Source organism: Schistocerca americana, chromosome 6, assembly GCF_021461395.2.
Source record: "Schistocerca americana isolate TAMUIC-IGC-003095 chromosome 6, iqSchAmer2.1, whole genome shotgun sequence".
NCBI classification, from domain to species: domain Eukaryota; kingdom Metazoa; phylum Arthropoda; class Insecta; order Orthoptera; family Acrididae; genus Schistocerca; species Schistocerca americana.
This window is the reverse complement of record NC_060124.1, coordinates 214,690,766-214,711,088: the sequence shown is the minus strand read 5'-3', so window position 1 is coordinate 214,711,088 and position 20,323 is coordinate 214,690,766. Positions and strand designations below refer to the sequence as shown.

The window sequence follows — 20,323 nt, the reverse complement described above, 5'->3', positions numbered from 1 at the left end:
CACAAGTGACATACGGAATTCTTAAGCAATATTACTGCCGCACTGTCGCACATTTGACTCAATTTTTCGGAACTTTTACTTACAAGGGGCACGCTGATAACATAAAACCTATCGCCAAAACCTTCCGACTGACAAGAGGAATACACGTATTTCAACTTCGCTATCGTCAAGTGCAAAGGCTGTTCTTGTTGTTGTTGTGGTCTTCAGTCCAGAGACTGGTTTGATGCAGCTCTCCATGCTACTCTATCCTGTGCAAGCTTCTTCATCTCCCAGTACTTACTGCAACCTACATCCTTCTGAATCTGCTTAGTGTATTCATCTCTTGGTCTCCCTCTACGATTTTTACCCTCCACGCTGCCCTCCAATGCTAAATTTGTGATCCCTTGATGCCTCAGAACGTGTCCTACCAATCGGTCCATTCTTCTTATCAAGTAGTGCCACAGACTCCTCTTCTCCCCAATTCTATTCAATACCTCCTCATTAGTTACGTGATCTACCCATCTAATCTTCAGCATTCTTCTGTAGCACCACATTTCGAAAGCTTCTATTTTCTTGTTCAAACTATTTATCTTCCATGTTTCACTTCCAAACATGGCTACACTCCATACAAATACGTTCAGAAACGACTTCCTGACACTTAAATCTATATTCGATGTTAACAAATTTCTCTTCTTCAGAAACGCTATCCTTGATGATCTTATTAACACCGTAAAAATACGTATGCCCAGAGAAGCTCTATTACGTACTAACATCTGATAGTGTGGTAATGTAGTTAATTCATGGGTGTGAGACGTTTTAAGTCCACTGTCTTATGCTGCCGTTCTTCGCGAACCGTTTGCTGATGATTCTGCCTTTAGCTATCGTAGTAATGACTTGTATCACGCCATTCTCTGTGCCGTTTTCAGTCTCCAGACGGCCCCAATCACTATGGAAAACGGAGGAATCACTTTGATCATTCCATTTATATCTAACATAGGCTGGTATAGCTATTAGTGTAGTAGCTTTATTATCAGTGATAATCGTGTGTAATTTATACATCCATAAGTGGTTTCGACATACTAATTACGTTCAGATAGCCTTGGCAGAATACGACAAGCAACTGCGGTGCCAGCTAGTGGTTATATATGAGAACGGTTAAAAATGAAGATATAGATAATAAAGCTATTTCTATTTAAATGCGTTATAGAAGCCAGATATAGCTTACAAATCATACGCGATATGACTGATAAAAAAATTTGAATAATTTAAGTCTAGGGGACTGAAGGTACGCCGTCGGTATGACGTCCTTGGACTTGGAAATATGTTACCGATCAAGATGGAGCAGTTGCGAACCTCATTTTGGAAGAGCTGTGCGCTGGGTCCAACTGATTGACCTGTTTAGCAGTTTGTCCATATCAGAGATAGCACCTCGTCAAAATCGCTTGAAATACTTTCCGTTCTTCCTTACATGTTTCATGTCCAGGCATGACCTGCCGAGGAATGTACGTTGATTCTCAATGAAATTTTAGTCAGGAAGTTTGTCGTAAAATAAACTTTCCGCAAAGTTAAAATTGTGTGCTAGATGGGGTGTCGAGTTCGGTTATTCACCCTCTCAGTACTCAGTACGGTGAGCTCAGTTAATAGTGTTACCTCGACGCAACACGAGTCTACATTCGAATCCCGCACCTGCATACAGTTTTAATCAGCCGAGTGTAGATCTTTCTTCTTTTCTTTTCTTAAAAAAAAAAAAAAGTCGGCAGCCCTTGAATTTGCCATTTCTTGCATTAGCAGCACCTCGCTGGCAGCCACAATGCAGCATATTCACCTCTGAGCGTGGCTCCTGTGAGCCGCGTGAATTATTTAGGCCCCGGCTGCAGCTGATTTATGGAGAGCCTAGAACGAGGGCCCTGTTATTGTCGGTATTCCTGCCTGCAGATTTTCATTCAGGCTTACAACTTGCTGAAACGCGGTTCTGACACACTCAAGGTAATATGAATAGCCCTGAAGATATACATTGGTTACTGTAAAAAAGTATAGCGCAGACTTTTTTATTTTTCTTTCGGTGTGAAACTGCAGTGGAGCTGTCACTTGTGAGAAAGGAAGAGGTAGACAGAAGCGTCAACAAAAGAGTCAAACCCTGCGGCCATACGTATATCACTTGATACTTTTCTTTCCACTCTCCTCTTTAATATTAAATGGTGTGTTCAATCTTGCTCGTTTTTTTTTTTTTTTTTTTTTTTTTTGTCACTCGCTGTATCACGGGCTCTGTAACTGCTGAGCCGGCCGGAGTAGCCCTGCGGTCCTAGGCGCTTCAATCTGGAATCGTGACCGCTACGGTCGCAGATTCGAATCCTGCCTCGGACATGGATGTGTGTGATGTCCTTAGGTTAGTTAGGTTTAAGTAGTTCTAAGTTCTAGGGGACTGGTGACCAAAGATGTTTCCCATAGTGCTCAGAGCCATTTGAACCATTTTTTGCAACTGCTGACAGCGGTACCCAGTTGTTAGTTTTCTATGTTCTCGTAAGATATGACAGTTCTGCGCTGAGATGATAAGTGCGGCAACATCTGGAACAGAAGCCGGGTTCCCTCGCCAATGAATGAAAGTCCCACCTGATTTATCATGTTGATCCCCTTCACTGCTAAAGTTATGAGTCAGCTTCATTTTATATATTTGCTATTTTTACTTCAAAGACAGTTAAGTAAAGTGACTAGCCCCAGGTTCATCTTGATAAATACTTAGTCAATGAATCATTTCTTGCATTAAAAAAAGTAAGTTAATACTTCGTTACTTTTACAGCTACTAGCGATTCTTTTCATCAAGCAAAATCCTGTCAGAAGGAAATTCAGTCGTTTTCCTCCGAAAAGCTCACCGTCACAAAAAATGGTTCAAATGGCTCTGAGCACTATGGGACTTAACATCTGAGGTCATCAGTCCCCTTGAACTTAGAACTACTTAAACCTAACAAATCTAAGGAAATTACACGCATCCATGCCCGAGGCAGAATCCGAACCAGCGACCATAGCAGCCGCGTGGTTCCGGACTGAAGCGCCTAGAACCGCTCGGCAACACCGGCCGGCTCACTGTCGCAGATAAATGAGCTATCCGCTAAGACTTCTTGGTTATATTGCATTTAATAAACACAGTCGTGGTCCCATAAAACTTGTTATTTCTTGTGTTTAGGTGTCCGTTTCGGTCCACTACCGAGAACATCTGAAAGGGTACAGTACCGCCCAACACTGAAAATAGGTACGAAATTCTTGTCAGAACAACACATTTTTTGTGTAAAAGTAACTCAATTTCAATTAATACAGCGAAGCCGGATACCAGTGTGGGAAAGAATGACAATTTATTTATTTAATTGATCACATGTGCACTCCCTCAAAATAAATCCCTACATCCAGTTTGGTGAGATCTGTGAAAGGAATGAATGTATGGTCGTCTGCTAACCACAGATAGTGAATCGGAATATATGATCATCTTTGAGTCGATCCTTTGGCTACCTTTGGTGAGACCAAAGAGATGGAAGTTACCAGAGCTTTGAGCGTCTGAAATGTGGCTGACCAATAAGGTAGCAAGGTGCTTCTCCCACTTCGAGAGAGGTGCGAGAGAACCAGAATACGGCCATGTTTTCAGCACTCTGCCGCTGAACCTTCTGCTGTAAAGACCTGTTTTTTTGTTGTGCTCCGGAATGAAAGAGTGGAGGCATGGTATGGATGTGGAATATTTAAGAGTAGTTAGAATTAATAATTTCTCTTTCACAGGACCTTTTGTGGGGAAAATTACAAAGTGAGGCAGGTAATTTTAAGGGGATTGTAGTAAACCAACGGTCACAAAGAGCCCACGTGTAGTTATAAGTTGAGATACTTCCGTGAGCTTAAGCTGAAATATTTAAGAATTAATAGCGTGTGTACAATAAGCTGAAATATTTAAGAATTAATAGCGTGTGTACAATAAGCTGAAATATTTAAGAAATAGCGTGTGTATCATAAGTTGAAGTATTTAAGAAATATCATTCCGTGTGACGCTGAATTTAAACTCTGAGAGAGAATCAAGGTGAGTCGGCCGTTTTTCCAGCAACGCCACTTGGCTTGCGTTGCACAGGAAGACGTGCGTTTATCTCCAGAGTTCACAGTAGGAAAGTAGAATTACAAAGTGGGGCAGTGTCGTGTGAAACTGGGATAAATATTGATTGAAGTGGGAAAGCGGAAAGTGATGAAGTTGTAACCGTTCTTTGTGTAATATTTCATATTGTTGTGTTGTGTATGTCTTGTAATTTGGGTATGTGTGTTTTGCATGGGAGTAGCAAGGTAGTTTCGAAAGATTTGTGGGTATGCCTGTTCCTTCTGTATCGCTCGATCTGGAGGAAAGTTTCGTGAGGATTATTGTGAGAGGCGAAGTGTGAGGTATAATAAAAGATCCACCATCCGATCCAGGGAGTGCACTGTTGCGGTAAATAGATTACGAGACCATAGTATAGAGATTCACTAACGTAAAGCCATGCCCACTGGGCGGAATTTCTCATGTGATTCTGTTGTAGGTTGTAGAATTTGTGTGTTTAGGAATAAATCAAATAGTGAAAAGAAAGAGATTGGTGGCCTTTTTCATTAAATTGTATGTTATCGTAATGTCCCGAATTTATATAAAAGCCGTTAAATCAAAGACAAAAGGTAAATGTGGTATTGCCAGTGCGTAGTGTACAGTCAGAGTTCTATAAATCACTGATAGTCAGATGCGTGTTTCCGTTGCGTATTATTCATACAGGTGGATAATTTGTAACTAAATAGTAAGATACGAGAATTCATGTTGCTCGATAAATTAAGGAAGATTCCACTCGCTTGGCAAACCACTCATCTTGCAGGCCTGACTGCTTGATGCCACAGTATGAGAAAGGCAAGTGGGTGCCTCTCACATCATCAGATCTATATTCCTTGGAGCAGACCCGTCCGTGCTGGAGTGGACAACAAGAGCAGGATTCCCCGAGACAGTACGGACTGGTCTGCCCCATGGAATGTAGATCTGATGATATTCTCTGTAGTAGATCAAAACCGGTCATCTAAAAATAAAAAGTAACTTATATGCGACCACGACTGTGTGCACTAAATACATCATAATATTATTACATCGCTGTTTCTTGGAACAATGTTCCAAAACATTCTAGGTGACATTTACAATACAGGGAGAGATGTGACAGTGCTCCTACTACATCCCAATACTTTAATTTTTTTTTGTCTGTTCATGGGATAAAATGCTTTTTCTGGTCAAAAGTTATGTCCATACGCAGTGAACGCCAGACAAAGTGAGGAGATCTGAGGCACGTTCAGGTTAAAAAGATGTGGAGATGTAATTTACGGATCAATATCCGGAGAAATCAGACTCAAAAGGGCAAGGATTGCTGGATATGTAGTTAGGATGAGTATGGACAGAATGACGAAGAGAGTGCGGGAAACAAGAGGGAGGACAAGGGGAGAAACAGGAACCAAGTGGGTTGTTGAACTTCGGAAGGACTGGTTGGAAATGGAAAGGAAAATTGGAGGAACGAATATGCAGTGACCAATATGCCGGAGATCAACGACAGAGAAGAATACAGGAAAAGATTAGAGTGTCACCAGTGGAGCCGACAGGAGAAAAGGACACTGAAGATCTCGGAAGAAGAGTGAGAGAGAAGAAGAGAAAGAATGAAGAGGTTCTGGGAGAAGAAGAGGAAAATGCAGTCCACGAAGGGGCTACCCATGGTCCTACAGAGGCCGTAAAACAAGAAGAATAAGACGTAATTTGCGAGTCTGAATTATTCCCGTCTCAATGTACGCTGACCCCTACTATCTTACGATTGCAGTATCAGTGAAGCACAGTTGGAATCAGTCAACTCATATAAATAACTGGCGACAACAATTTGTTGGAGTATGAAATTTAACGATCACATAGTTCAGTCGTAGGCAAAGCAAGTGGCAAACTTTCATTTACTGGTAGGATGCCGGAAAAATAAAATCAGTCAGCAAAGGACATTGGTTACAAAAGACTTGTATGGCCCAGCCTAGAATACTGCTGATGTGAGACTCGTGCCAAATACTAGTAACAGAAGATTTTCGACGTATCCGAAGAAAGGCAACAGGAAAAGTCACAGGTTCGTCTGACTCACGGGAGAGTACGTCGGAAATGTTGGAGAACCCGAATTCTCAGGTACTTGAAGACAGACGCTAAATTTATCAAAAAGAAAAGGGTGCTTAAAATGTTCAGGAACCGATGTTAAGTCTCCACTATATCGGTCTTCAAGTAACAACGAAGACAAGATTAGACTAATTACAGCCCTTACAGAAGAATTTCAGCAGGCTTTTTTCCCCGCACTCCAAATGCGCACAGAATGGAAAAATGATCTGGAATGGGAAGAATCCTTGCCATGCACGTTCCCATAGGCATCTGTATCGGGGCTGGAGTGAGTAGGGGGTAGTGGGGGAGGGGGCAGAGGGGAGAGGAGAGGGAGAACTTGCTCCTCCTGATATCTGTGGCAGACTTTTGTTAGTTTCAAAATTCTCATGTGTTTCTACGTGGAAATAATTTTCCCAGAGTGTGCTCAGCTGCGTGCATGGGTTAAGACAGTCGATTTAGTAAATATTGCATTGTTTGGTTGTCAGGCTGTCTGCGAGAAACTGTACCGTTTGCTTATAGTGGCAGCGGTCTTGGCGTTATTTTGCAATATTGCAATATTGTACAGCCTTTAATGAGCTACAGAAAGGGATAATTGCAGCGCCTAGCAGAGCACAAACATGACTGAATTATACTTCCCCGCCACCCGTCCTTAATTCACTGACGTACAGACCCTTAACTTGCACAAATTTTATTCTCAATAGTAAATTTGCATTTGACCAGTCAAGGCTTGCTAACACTTCATTCAAATCCACACGTTAGAGCAATTGTAGCAGAATGTGAGGAACACTGTCATCCTATATTGTGGGTGTATTCACCTACGATTCATCTGCGGGCCTAAATATGGTAAAAATACAAATAACTGCAAACACTTAGAAGAAAAAACGGTGGATTATCAAGATCTTAAACTATATGGCTCTTAAACTATTTCGTGTGCAGCCCTGCACGACATCTACATGTACATAGATACTCCGCAAGCCACCGTAGCGTGCGTGGTGCAGGGAACCCTATACCACCACTAGTCATTTTCTATCCTGTTCCACTCGCAAATAGAGCGAGAGAAAAGCGACTATCTATATGCTTCCGCATGAGCCCTAATTTCTCGTATCTTATCTTCGTGGTCCGTAGGTGCAATGTATGATGGCCGCTGCAGAACAGTTCGGCAGTTAGCTTCAAATGTCGGTTCTCCAAAATTTTAGAAATAGTGTTTCTCGAAAAGAACGTCGCCATCCCTCCATGGATTCCCATTTGAGTTCCCGAAGCATTTCCGTAGCACTCACGTGTTATTCGAACGAGCCGGTGACAAAATCTGGCAGCCCGCCTCTGAACTGCTTCGATGTGTTCCTTCAATCCGACCTGGTACGGATCCGAAACAATCGAGCAGTACTCAAGAAAAGGTAGCACCAGCGTCCTATGTGCGGTCTCCTTTACAAGTGAATCACAGTTTCCTAAAATTCTCCCAATAAACAGATGTCGACCATTCGCCTTTCCTACCACAGTTCTCAAATGCTCGTTCCGTTTCATGCAGCTTTGCAACGCTACGCACAGATATTTAAATGACTTGATTGTCTCAAGCAAGATGCTACTTACACTCTATCCGAACATTACTGGTTTATTCTTCCTACTCATCTGCATTAACTTACATTTTTCCACATTTAGAGACTACCTACCATTCATCACACCGACTGGAAGTTTTGGTTAAGTTATCGAAATGTAGAGCTATGAGTTCCGTAGTCCAATTGCCGTGTCCACATGATCACGTACCCAACCAGGGAGACGAAGGTCGATTTGATCGAGTCCTAGGATGTTGGAAGTTAGTTCCGCTGACAGACCACTGTTTTGGGTTTCACGCATATTCTTCCCAATGCATTCTTTCTCGCTGGACTTTGATGAACTCACAGCTTGATAGTGAATTAGCTTTATTTTTATTATTGCCCATGGCTATTGTGATACTTTCCAAACCAGTAAAACAATGGGCATATTCTGAAAACTTTGCAGTGAAGAATGTAGTTTCTGTCCAGCTTACGTTTGGTGGTAGGAGCAGAGCCATACCTCTCTCCATTCCCGGGTAAGTAAGGAATATACTTTGACGTTTGGCTCCACGAGCTACGACGCGCAGCACTCGATGTTATGACCGCGCCCTACGCTGATTTGAGGCTCGTGTTTCTCTTCCGCATGTGGTACATGAAATCAGTTACAATCACATTTAAGTTACAATTGCATTAAGAGTTATTTTCACTTTAAAACTAGAAACAGTCGCAGATCCAGCGCCAGAGTTAGCTATATACTCTATATTTATTGCTTCTTGGTTGCACCAACAGTTTCATTCACGAAACATTCAGTAACTATTTTCATTCACGTATTATCGAAGAAATGGCGTGTATTCCAGAGAGCAATCTGTGAGAAATGGGATTTTGCTTCTGATGTAACCAAAGTGTTCTGTGTTCTGGATGTTTTATGCTCACCTATTTGCTTACGTATTGTGTGCTTGCGTATTTGGGCATTCTTGATGTAGGCCGTGTGTATGAGGTAAACGCTATTTTCCATATTTTTGTATTAGTTATTACACGATTACTTATGCCATCTTTGAAACAATGGCGCAGTATTTTTATTTTCCTGGACGACAAACAACAATGAGTCTGTACAGTTACAACGTTGTGCTGCAGAAACGCTTTGGTTTTCCTGTGTTACTTACTGCAGGAATAGAAACGTTATTTTGAGAAAGTACAGCAACACAGGTCAAAACGCATAATGTTTACTGCAATACAAGTCTGCACTAGCAGCAGCAGAAGACACGGAAAAATTTAACGCTGTTCCTGTTGCTGTTAAGTTAAACATATATAATCGCATTTTCGTCCTCAGTTGAAGCTGAATGAGCAGCTGTACCTGTACACGCCATCCAAGCTCTGTTTGACTCAATGCTCAGGCGTATCAAGGCCGTTATTACGGCCAGAGGTGGTTGTTCTGGGTACTGATTTCTCAGGATCTATGCATCCAAATTGCGTGAGAATGTAATCACATGTCAGTTATAGTATAATATGTTTGTCCAAAGGATACCCGTTTATGATCTGCATTTGTAATGGCCAGTAGTGTAATTCGACTAGATTCCATTATCCTCGTTTCCGTTTTGCTTTTATTGATGTTCATTTCATATAGCGGTGAAGAATATTATGCAACGGGCCCTGATCACAGGAGAGCATGTTCATCTGAGTGAACAGTGTAGGAAGTAACGCTCTGTGACAACAATGCAGCAACATGCAGGTGGCAGCTGGCACTGAGCGCCAGCACCGCTTCTGTTCCGAGTTCTCTTGTGTGAATTTTCGCTGTCTGTTGTCTTGTACTGGCACGCTCTTGTTTTAAAATTAGAGTCAGTGCCCTAGTTGCAAATATTCGTAGGAAAGTTGCTCTGTTCGCATTTGTTCAGTGACACGTGATACGGAACTGAATGACGAAAAGGTGTTAACAAAAGTAACAAGTCTAGTTGTATCTCAGTGCTTCTGCTGTTGAACAACTGACGAGCGCTCAAAGCTGAAGTGATACACATTACAAATCATCTTTCTGTAACACCCTCTGAGCGTGGTGGTGGTGGTGGTGGTTAGTGTTTAACGTCCCGTCGACAACGAGGTCATTAGAGACGGAGCGCAAGCTCGGGTTAGGGAAGGATTGGGAAGGAAATCGGCCGTGCCCTTTCAAAGGAACCATCCCGGCATTTGCCTGAAACGATTTAGGGAAATCACGGAAAACCTAAATCAGGATGGCCGGAGACGGGATTGAACCGTCGTCCTCCCGAATGCGAGTCCAGTGTGCTAACCACTGCGCCACCTCGCTCGGTCCCTCTGAGCGTAACCTATGTATCAGGGAGGAGAAGATTGCGTTACGTCCTAGAATAGAGTACTGAATGCTGATCCTCCAAACGATTTGTAGGAGCATTTTAACCAGGTTATCAACTGGGCCAGTACGGAATAATCAGGAAGCGTACATGCACCGACAAGAAGTAATCTTCTACAAGAGAACTGTGTTAGTGCTGATCTTTGATACCACTGGTTGATAGATCATCTAGAACTTGTTTCACAAGCGTGTGCTTCAAATGGAACCAAAAACGTGGGAAATATCTGAAAGCAGGTGTAGAAGTAAGATGTCAAAATCCACGTGACACAGCAAAATGTGAAACAGTGTGCAGAGCAAACGAGAAAAAATGGAGTACTTCTTTAAAGCCTCCATTGAAAAGAAGCGTGTCTTAATTCCTTGAAGAACAGTTATGCAACAGGTATATCTGAAGGGAAATGGGAACGTTTCTGACCTGACATTAGCTTCCGTACAGATATTGGGAAGAAGAAGAGACGGGATACATATCACGATATGTACTAAATGATATATCTATTACTAACGTGTAGAGACGATTAGATTGGTGTACAGCACGAAGAAATACAAGGTGCTATTGGTATTAAAGTGCTTCATATTCTTAGAGAGAGAATGCTGGTCAAAACAACGAAGAAAACGTCTCGAAACACATGTATGGAAGCAAATTCTTGTTGAGAGGTGGGCCATTTTACCTGTGTCGTATAGGGTCGGCAAACATTTATGTAAGATGCCTTACTATTGACGTCAGTTACTGATTTCCTGTTGCTTGTTTTTGCCTCCGTGCTGAGTCCTCTCACTGTCATTCCGATGTTAGAAATAGCACGTACATCTGAGTCCGTATGCGTCGTTTTGAGGTTGTGGTGCGGTCATGGCAAGATTAGTGATTTTAGTGATTCCCTGGAGTGCTAACAACATTGCGGCTGGTCCCGGCGGAGGTTCGAGTCCTCCCTTGGGCATGGGTCGATGTGTTTGTACTTAGGATAATTTAGGTTAAGTAGTGTGTAAGCTTAGGGACTGATGACCTTAGCAGATTTCACACACATTTGAACATTTTTTAGCTAACAACATAAACACCGAAACGGAGCCCCGATGTTTCATTCTGGAAATGGCAGAAATATAACGGGTGAGGTTTCTGCACGAATAGGAGAACCCGATTCTCTACACCTGTAACGAACATGAGTGATGGATTGGTAGAGGATGTCCAGTAGTATTCCCCAGTTCACTTGACCTTAGTCCCCGCGCCTTATGGATATAAGGACATTATAAGTCACTGGTATGCTCCCACACCCATTGACAACAGGCATACGTTACCGGATCGTGTGGCTCATGCATGACCAACTACGAGGCAACTGGATGTGTGTACATGAGTTTTTGTTTAACCGAAGTTGTCGGCTGAAGAATGAGAGAGATAAAAAAAGTAGCCACATTGAGCATTTCTAGTTGTGTCAACAGATAGATGAATGCCACTAGACTTTCAACAAGGCTTTGTTACCAGACATATGTTTGTAGGTTATTTTTAGATTTGTAATTTTCATCCTGTTAGAATATGCGACACTCTTTTCAGACTGCGTGTATACAATTTTATAGCACCTGCCAAAACCTTATAACACAGAAATTCTAAACTTCAGTTTGAGTGATATGGGAACCATTGTGCTCAGCAATTGCGAAAATGTTGTATCGGGGATGGACACACCAAACAACCGCATATACAGGGCTATTACAAATGATTGAAGCGATTTCATAAATTCACTGTAGCTCCATTCATTGACATATGGTCACGACACACTACAGATACGTAGAAAAACTCATGAAGTTTTGTTCGGCTGAAGCCGCACTTCAGGTTTCTGCCGCCAGAGTGCTCGAGAGCGTAGTGAGACAAAATGGCGACAGGAGACGAGAAAGCGCGTGTCGTGCTTGAAATGCACTCACATCAGTCAGTCATAACAGTGCAACGACACTTCAGGACGAAGTTCAACAAAGATCCACCAACTGCTAACTCCATTCGGCGATGGTATGCGCAGTTTAAAGCTTCTGGATGCCTCTGTAAGGGGAAATCAACGGGTTGGCCTGCAGTGAGCGAAGAAACGGTTGAACGCGTGCGGGCAAGTTTCACGCGTAGCCCGCGGAAGTCGACGAATAAAGCAAGCAGGGAGCTAAACGTACCACAGACGACGGTTTGGAAAATCTTACGGAAAAGGCTAAAGCAGAAGCCTTACCGTTTCGAACTCATTGATGGGGACATGCTGCGCCGAGTGTGGGAGGAACTTGATTATCGGCTTGATGTCTGCCGAATCACTAAAGGGGCACATATCGAACATTTGTGAATGCCTAAAAAAAACTTTTTGAGTTTTTGTATGTGTGTGCAAAGCATTGTGAAAATATCTCAAATAATAAAGTTATTGTGGAGCTGTGAAATCGCTTCAATCATTTGTAATAACCCTGTAGATATGGATTTTATTGCACAGCAACCGGTCGCAAAGAAATTTCTGTTTTATTGCAGAACTAGCTAGATTTCAGCTGCAGTATGGGCATCGCAACTGCTAAAAGAGTAAGAAACATAGGGATCAGACATTTGAGCGGCATACAGCAGGATGCATTTTAGCAGTTGTATAGCTAAAATGTGATATGACAAGACAAACATACCGTTTACTAGCGAGTCATGCAGACCCAGAAAGCTTAACGTACATGTTTTCAAAACGACTTTTACGTGCCTATATTCCTGTTCACGCTGAGGGTGCTGTTTACATTCCCACACAGCAAGCAACAGCCTTCGTCACATACAGAATATCAAGCGCCCCTTATATTAGTTGCCAGTTCGTTATAAATTACAATACACATCAAATCCAAATAAATACGATATATAATTACAAATTTTCTCTTATAAATAATACCAGACTGAAATATTGTAGGAATGATGTGTAGGTAATATTGAGCTGTCAGCTTAATGAAAAGTGCGAACTGAGATTTAAAAAACAGGCTCACAACATATTCAAAAAAATACCTTATTGAACATATGAGAAACACTACATAAGAGGAAATGACAAGTGCCAGAGCACATAAGAAAAGGCTAGTTTACACCTTTTAAAAAAGTGATAGTATGAAGTTTTCATTTAGAATTTACAAGCTGTCGTTTATTAGCATGATAACGTATCTTGAACGGACTTTTTCTCTGTAAGCCAGAGACAATATTGCCAGTAGCACTGGTTCAGTGAGAGGAACAAACGGCACTGATGCACTCGCTCAATTTCTGCTGGCAGATTTGTTTCCACGCTGATAGTCTTGTCAGCTGTTATTTTATACTAACAGGAGGCCTCGGTTTTTCCATCTGCGGTAGACCGCAGAATTTATAACCTCAGGCATCAATTGTTGACAACGTCAATCAAATGAAGGGATGTATGTTCTCTTCCTGCTGCATCCCTCACCCCTCGAAGGCCACTCACTCCATCCGTGTGTGTGTGGCGTACACACTATTCTCGTACCAATGCCACAGCAGATCATTCATTTCGTACAGAATTGTTCACTTGTTGCTTACTCCAGCCAGCTGATTTAATAATAATGCGGCATTAGAAAGACATTTACAAATCAGGTGTCGTTTTGTGAAGCATGAGATTCCCATTAACAAGTAATTATATTTTTTTCCACCAAAAATCTTTTGTACAGGGAGCAGTATCATTTTACGGCTAAAACACGAACAGGCTTAAGCGTTTTCGACACAGACGCAACAGTTGGCAGATGATAATTAGCAATTAGGACCGGCCGCGTGGTGGAGCGTGCTGCCATTGGCCGGTCTTCCACGCTGTTACAGAATTCAACCGCATCGCAGAAATAAGCATTTTTTTTCAGCTCTACGGTAAGATCGGAAGTCTATAAAAGTCATAACGAGAGACCATAATAACTGTTTGGTCCTTCTTATTACTTACGGCACATCATATTACCGATCGCCTGCGACGAGAGCATTGTATTCCAGTTCTTCAGCGACAGCAGTAGCTATTATTTACCACACAACGTCAGATGCTGTAGCTACAAGCAGCGTTTGAAAGTTATTTCCTCCCGGTGGCAAAAACCCAGTATTTTGATGATTAAATGACCGTTGTCCTCGTATGGTGCTTTTCTACCTGAATGCTATAATGAAATACTGTATGTTTCAAAGTCGTGAGTTCAACTCGTGTGTCAAGTAAAGACAAGTTTTTTAGCAGAACTGTGTGCTGTATATTATTAGCTGGGATACTATGTTACTGTGGTACAATCTCTAGCAATACCCGTAAATATTCACTCGATACGGACTCTAGTTGACAGAAACTCCAAGTTCATATAGAACTACAAGCCTTTATGATGATGGATAGCTGTATTATTGTGCGCTGTATGTCTTTAATAAGTACTTCACTTTAGGAAAACTTGGGAACCAGACATCAGAATTTTGTATTTTTACTTTCATTCTTGTACGTATGATGTTCACAAGAGGGCATGTACTTTTTACTGGTGGCTGATTGGTTGGTATGACAATAGCACGACATTTGAAGAACCCTAAAGCAAAGAAATGAATTCTCTCATTCCATAGAGAGGCACACTGCTCTGAAACCTGTATGCAAACAAACAATTCAGCAAAAGCCCAGAAGACACTTAAGGACAGTTCGTTCACGTAATGGCATGCAAATATCACATTTGGCATTGCGGATGACATATGTATCACGTTATTGTGTTCTTTCTCCATCTACAGAAGATGAATTTCATCCTCACTATGGAAACATGAACTGGCTTTTAGGCCCTATCTATTTTCTGTCAGAATTTTCGGCACGTTTCCTGAAACCTCATGACTTTCTACCATAAAATTTAATTGTTTAGCAACTTTCCTAGTGATAAGTAACTTAGCAATAATATCCACCACAATCCAACACTATTCTAAATAGAAAACTGTGATTAATATCATGTGGATACTCTTCCTCACGAAATGTAAATAATAACCGTATATAGGGGCCGACGTGTTCCTTACCCAGTCACGTGACTAAGTGTGTGACCGTACCAGTGAAAGAGTCCAGATCTAGAGACAGGTGATGACCAGCACCCCCAGTAAGCTCGGGAGAAACCGCGGATGCGCTCACTGTTTACGAACTTCGTTGTTGACATTCCCCACAAGTTGAAAAGTGGATGAAATTATAAGGAAGTGAAATTCCCTACTTTCATTCCGCCAGTGCACTACAAAAACACGTCTGAAACAGGCTAAGCCTGGTACAGTCTAAACGATTAGAAGCAAGATAGTCTGGAAGTATGATGTCTTAGATTAAATGCACTGCTATGGTTTATAAAGTCCAGGCACGACGCAATAGCTGAACCACAAGGAACAATAACGTCGAACCTTAAGTCTTCCATATTAGATTGCGTATTGCGAGCTGCCACTGTTTATGATGTAAAACACAAACGAAAACAAATACATGTGTCACTAACTTTTATTTTATTTTCCGATGTGTTTCGAGGGCGTACACTCCTCATTCTCATGGTAGACCCTTGCTTCACATTAGTGTTTTTTTTTGGGGGGTTGCCACTTGTTTTCATATTATGGTACTAGAGTCATATCATAAACAATGCCAGAGGTACTTACAACTTATTCCACCGGAAAGATCTGAGGGTGGTCTACGACTTTTGCGTGACCTCCAGACTGTTTGTGATTTTGTTTCGTGGTTTTCTACCTTAGATTTACGACGATCCACATCGTAAATTTTATTGGAACATCTATTACGTATCTATGGTATTGTAAATAATCTATGACTTCGGTGCAATAATACGATAATGAGTGATACGCGGTAACTTATTTGTTGCGAAATGACGGTTAGAGAGACCATTTACTACAGCTGAGAAGAGGAGTAATAATTTAATGCACTGTCCCACCGAAGGTAGTGGATGTAAACTCTCGAAACGTGTCATGAATGAAAGTAAAAGTTGTTTTAATGTTTCTGTTCTCACAACATCGAAGCGTAAAAAGAAGACGTAGTTTCAGGTTTGCTGACAGAGAATTCGCGGTGCAGCGTGCGTGGCCACGACTGGTGACTTGGATGGAAGCTGTGAGTCTACTACGCAGACGCACTCTCTGGAACAACAACAACACAGTGCGTCGCCGTACTCACGTGCAGAAGGGGGCGCGATTCCCGACAGCAACCTCTGGGCGGGCACGTGGCGGTCTGGCAGAGGACGCGGCGATTTCGCACGTGACAGAGGACACACAAACAACGGCGGCAGCGGCAGGTAGAGTGACAGACAGACAGACGAGAGCGAAAGCAGAGCACAGGTGGTGTCGCCGGCTCGGAAGACGCGGTGCGACTGCATACAGGGCCGGCCGCTGCGCCGCGCCGCGCCGAAACGTGTCCCCCTCCCCGCCCCAGGCCGTCCCCCCCCCCTTCCGCCCACTGACCCACCTACTCCTACTCCTGCTCCTGCTCCTACTCCTACTCCTCCTGCTGCTACAACTCGTGCCACCCCCACCACCGCGCCACCTTTCCCCTCGTGCTTCCCGGTCGGCGCAGAAGTCAAGGAGCAAGGCCGCAGGGCCCGCGCGGCCTACTCGGGCACAGGGGTCGGGCAGAACGGGCCGTGGCCGCCGTCTATCCGTCTATGTAAGACGGCGTGCGGAACTCCACGTCCGGAGCAGTTCCCACACGTATCCATACAGATAGCGTCGGATGAGGGCGCCGTCACGACTTAGGCGTCATTTGGTACCTCGGTAGGCACGTTTATTAGCTTACTTTCCCACTGCCAGAAAAATAGACGTCGTGCAACTTCACCCCAGAGAGCTATGAAAGGGTGGTTCACGAAGACATACAAATATTTTAATATGTTATTCTACAAATAAAAAGTAAAGAAAAAAGTTCATACAAACATAGGTCCAGTTCATACAAACATAGGTCCGCAAACTTTTAGCTACGAAGTTACGGCTAGTAGAAGATTTTGCCTGAAATTTAGCAACTTCTATAATATGAAGCCATCGCAAAACTGAAAGAGGTTAAAGTAAAGCACAATTTTCATTTATTTTTGATGTCATTTATCTGGTGAAGCTAATAAAAAACATGTCACAGACGTGTATCTGTAGTATAATAATGCCGTGTGGCTAAGGCCTCCAGACGGATAGACCGTTCGCCTGGTGCAAGTCTTTCGAGTTGCCGCCACTTCGGCGACTTGCGTGTCGATGGGGTTCAAATGATGATAATAAGGACAACACAACATCCAGTCCCAGAGCGGAGAAAATCTATGACCCAGCTGGGAATCGAACCCGGGCCGTTAGGAATGACATTCCGTCGCACTCAGCACTCAGCCACCAGGAGCGGACGTATCTGCAGTAGTTTTCCAGAACATTAAAGGAAGCGAAGAGGTAATTTTTGTAAAATTTTTAATTTAACTACTTGGCCTAATTTGTTTTTTAAATTCCAAACAACTGCACAAATATTTCAAAAGATGTTCTAGAGAATTTAATTTTGGAGAAATGACGGTAATAACGTTAACTGAAACTGTATGAATGTGTCAGACGTTCTGCTAACTGCAACGGTTACTATGTGGTTGCACTTACATACACTGTTGTTATTATGTTCTTTCACTGAACAATACAGAAAACTAACTCGTTTCAAGGTTAGGAAACGACTGGAACAACTCACTAACGGTTGTCAACAGTGACATAAACGTTACTACATTCTTAATGGAAAGTAAACAAATTTACTTGTATAATAATCTTTGCTTCTCTGGATGTTCTGGAAAACTACTCCAGATACACGTCTGGGACATGTTTTATTGCATTCATCAGACCAATAACAACAAAATAAATGGAGATCGTGCTTTAATTTAACCTCGTACAGTTTTGCGATGGCTGCATATTAGCGAAGGCTCTATTTGAAGCAAAATCTTTTATTAGCCGTAACTCCGTAACTAAACATGTGCGGACCTACGTTTATATGTACTTTTTTTCTTTAGTTTTACTTGTAGCATAACGTATTAAAATATTTGCCTGTCTTCGTGAATCACCCTGTATAGTACGTTTAAAATTAGTTGCGACTTTTGACAGTTCAGTACGGAGCGAGTCGACGGAAGCGTAGTTGCCAGCGTGTGCTGAACGTGCCAGCATATTATGACAGTTCTATCCCTACTCGGAGCTCAAGCATCCCTGTCAGCGTGAACTGCAAGCCGTGAAAACCGGCCAGCCTGCGATCTTTCTCAAACAATTTTAAAGAAACTATTTGGCAATAAACTCTGATTCTCACACATCTTACTTTGTCAGCTTCATGATGAACTGCCTATCACATCACTGGTGATCATAGTTATTGTGATATTTCCATATTAGGTGAAGCACTGTAAGAAATTCTCAAAGTTTTCAGTGAGAAATGAGGGTTGCATTTGGGTTTGGTGCATGTTACGTCATATGTTGCTGCGTTGTGAAATGTAGATAACATATTAAATTATTCCTTTAACTTTGAAGGATATCTCTGTCTCGAGTCTCGAGAAAATGGAACGTGTCTATGTAAAGAGCGCTCTGTCATGAGCGCAAGCGCCAGTAACAAAGCCAGAAAGATATATTCACAAATCTTTTGTTCAAAAAGGTTTGCACAGGCGTCTCTAATTTCTTTTATATTTTGCAGGAGGAGAATGAAATTTTTTGTGAACATTTAGCTCTACATTGAGCCTACTCAATGTAGCCTCCATTAGCTGTGACGCATCTGGACCAACATTCTTTCCATGATGTAAATGCACTTTGGTAAAATTCTGAGAATTGATTTTTACACCATTGCTTGCCACAGGAACTAAGGTCTTTCTCACTATCAAATGTTTTACCGCGAAGGGGGCTTTCAGACGACCAAAGAGGTAAAAATCAGGCGGAGCCAAGTCCGGACCATAAAGAGGATAACGAACAATTTTCCAACCCATTTCCCTGATTTTCTCCTGCGTAATAAGGGTCTTAATGGCACGTCGCAGTTGTCGTGTTGTCACACATCTGTCATTTTCCCGGCAGGAGTGGCCATACGGTTCTAGGCGCTGCAGTCTGGAACCGAGCGACCGCTACGGTCGCAGGTTCGAATCTTGCCTCGGGCATGGATGTTGTGATGTCCTTAGGTTAGTTAGGTTTAATTAGTTCTAAGTTTTAGGCGACTGATGACCTCAAAAGTTAAGTCGCATAGTGCTCAGAGCCATTTGAACCATTTTTAGCCATCTGTCATTTTGGATGATTTGATCAGTGATCTCCTTATTCACATCACTTACTGCCGACGATGGTCTACCGCATCGTGGATTGACCAGTGGAGAGAAATCACCTTCTTTAAACCTCTGCAACCACCGCTGGATACTGCAGCGATCCACTGCGTCCTCCCCAAAAACCGGGAGCAACTTCCTGTGAATCGATGTAGCAGTCTCATCGCCGGTCTTGAAGAGGACCTCCATCACTGACCCTTGTCGCAACCTGACATCTACTTCACGGTCCATTATGGCTCACCTGCAAATAAAAGAAAATACTTCTATGTACCAACTTATAGCTAAATGTTCCATATATGTTCACAAAAACTTTCATTCTCCTCCTGCAAAAAATAAAGAAAAATTGGAGACGACTGTACAAAACTTTTTGAAGCCCTTTGTATATAGAGAACAACAGTGGTCCTATCACACTTGTCTTGGGCACTCCTGACGATGTCTCTGATAAAAACTCGCCGTCGAAGTCAAGATACTGAGTTCTATTATTATGCTTACTTTTGTTGAAGACTAATAGTATTCTGCCGAAAGACTGGGTCGTGGCGCTACATAGTGTACACAAATGGACGTTAATAGTTTGCCTTCAAAGTTGTTATATGATTGTGGTGTGAATCAAACTGCGTCCTTCATTTTACACATATTGTCTCAGGGTTAAAATCGTATGCAGTTATTGTGACGTTAGAGGACTTATACAATCTGCACCTTGCATGGGTAGTCGTGTAGTTCATTCATCAAAATTGTTCTAATTGACTGACTGCCGACACCAAGCCCTGCGCTGTGCCATTTAATTGATTTTTACGGATTTCCTTGTAAAGCTTCATCAACACGATCAATATTTCTTGGGTCCTGCGTCATTTTTACACTTTGTCTCTTCTCTTTGTGGTGTTACAGTGGCTTCCAAGTTTCTCATCCAAAAATTCATAGCATTGGCACATAGCACAGGAGGCACTGGGGTAAATTAAATTCTAACAGAAGCGCGTTGAGTTCCAACAAATCTATCCGAGTTTCTTTAGTATCGTTTGGCATTACTTCGTCGATGTATAGATTGAACAGTAGGGTCGACAGACAGCATCCCTGTCTTACGTTTTTAATCCGAGCACCTCGTTCTTGGCCTCCCAGACTTATTTT

General features: G+C 42.4%; 1 protein-coding gene across 1 annotated transcript in view; it reads right to left on the bottom strand.

Moving 5' to 3' along the window:
* LOC124620057 overlaps positions 1–16,300 on the bottom strand; it is a 334,068-nt gene extending 317,768 nt beyond the window's left edge. The window contains exon 1 of the mRNA XM_047146725.1: positions 16,102–16,300. Within this exon, the coding sequence (XP_047002681.1) occupies positions 16,102–16,300 (199 nt within the window). The remainder of the gene's footprint in view (positions 1–16,101) is intronic.
* Between the last annotated feature and the right edge of the window lie 4,023 nt (positions 16,301–20,323).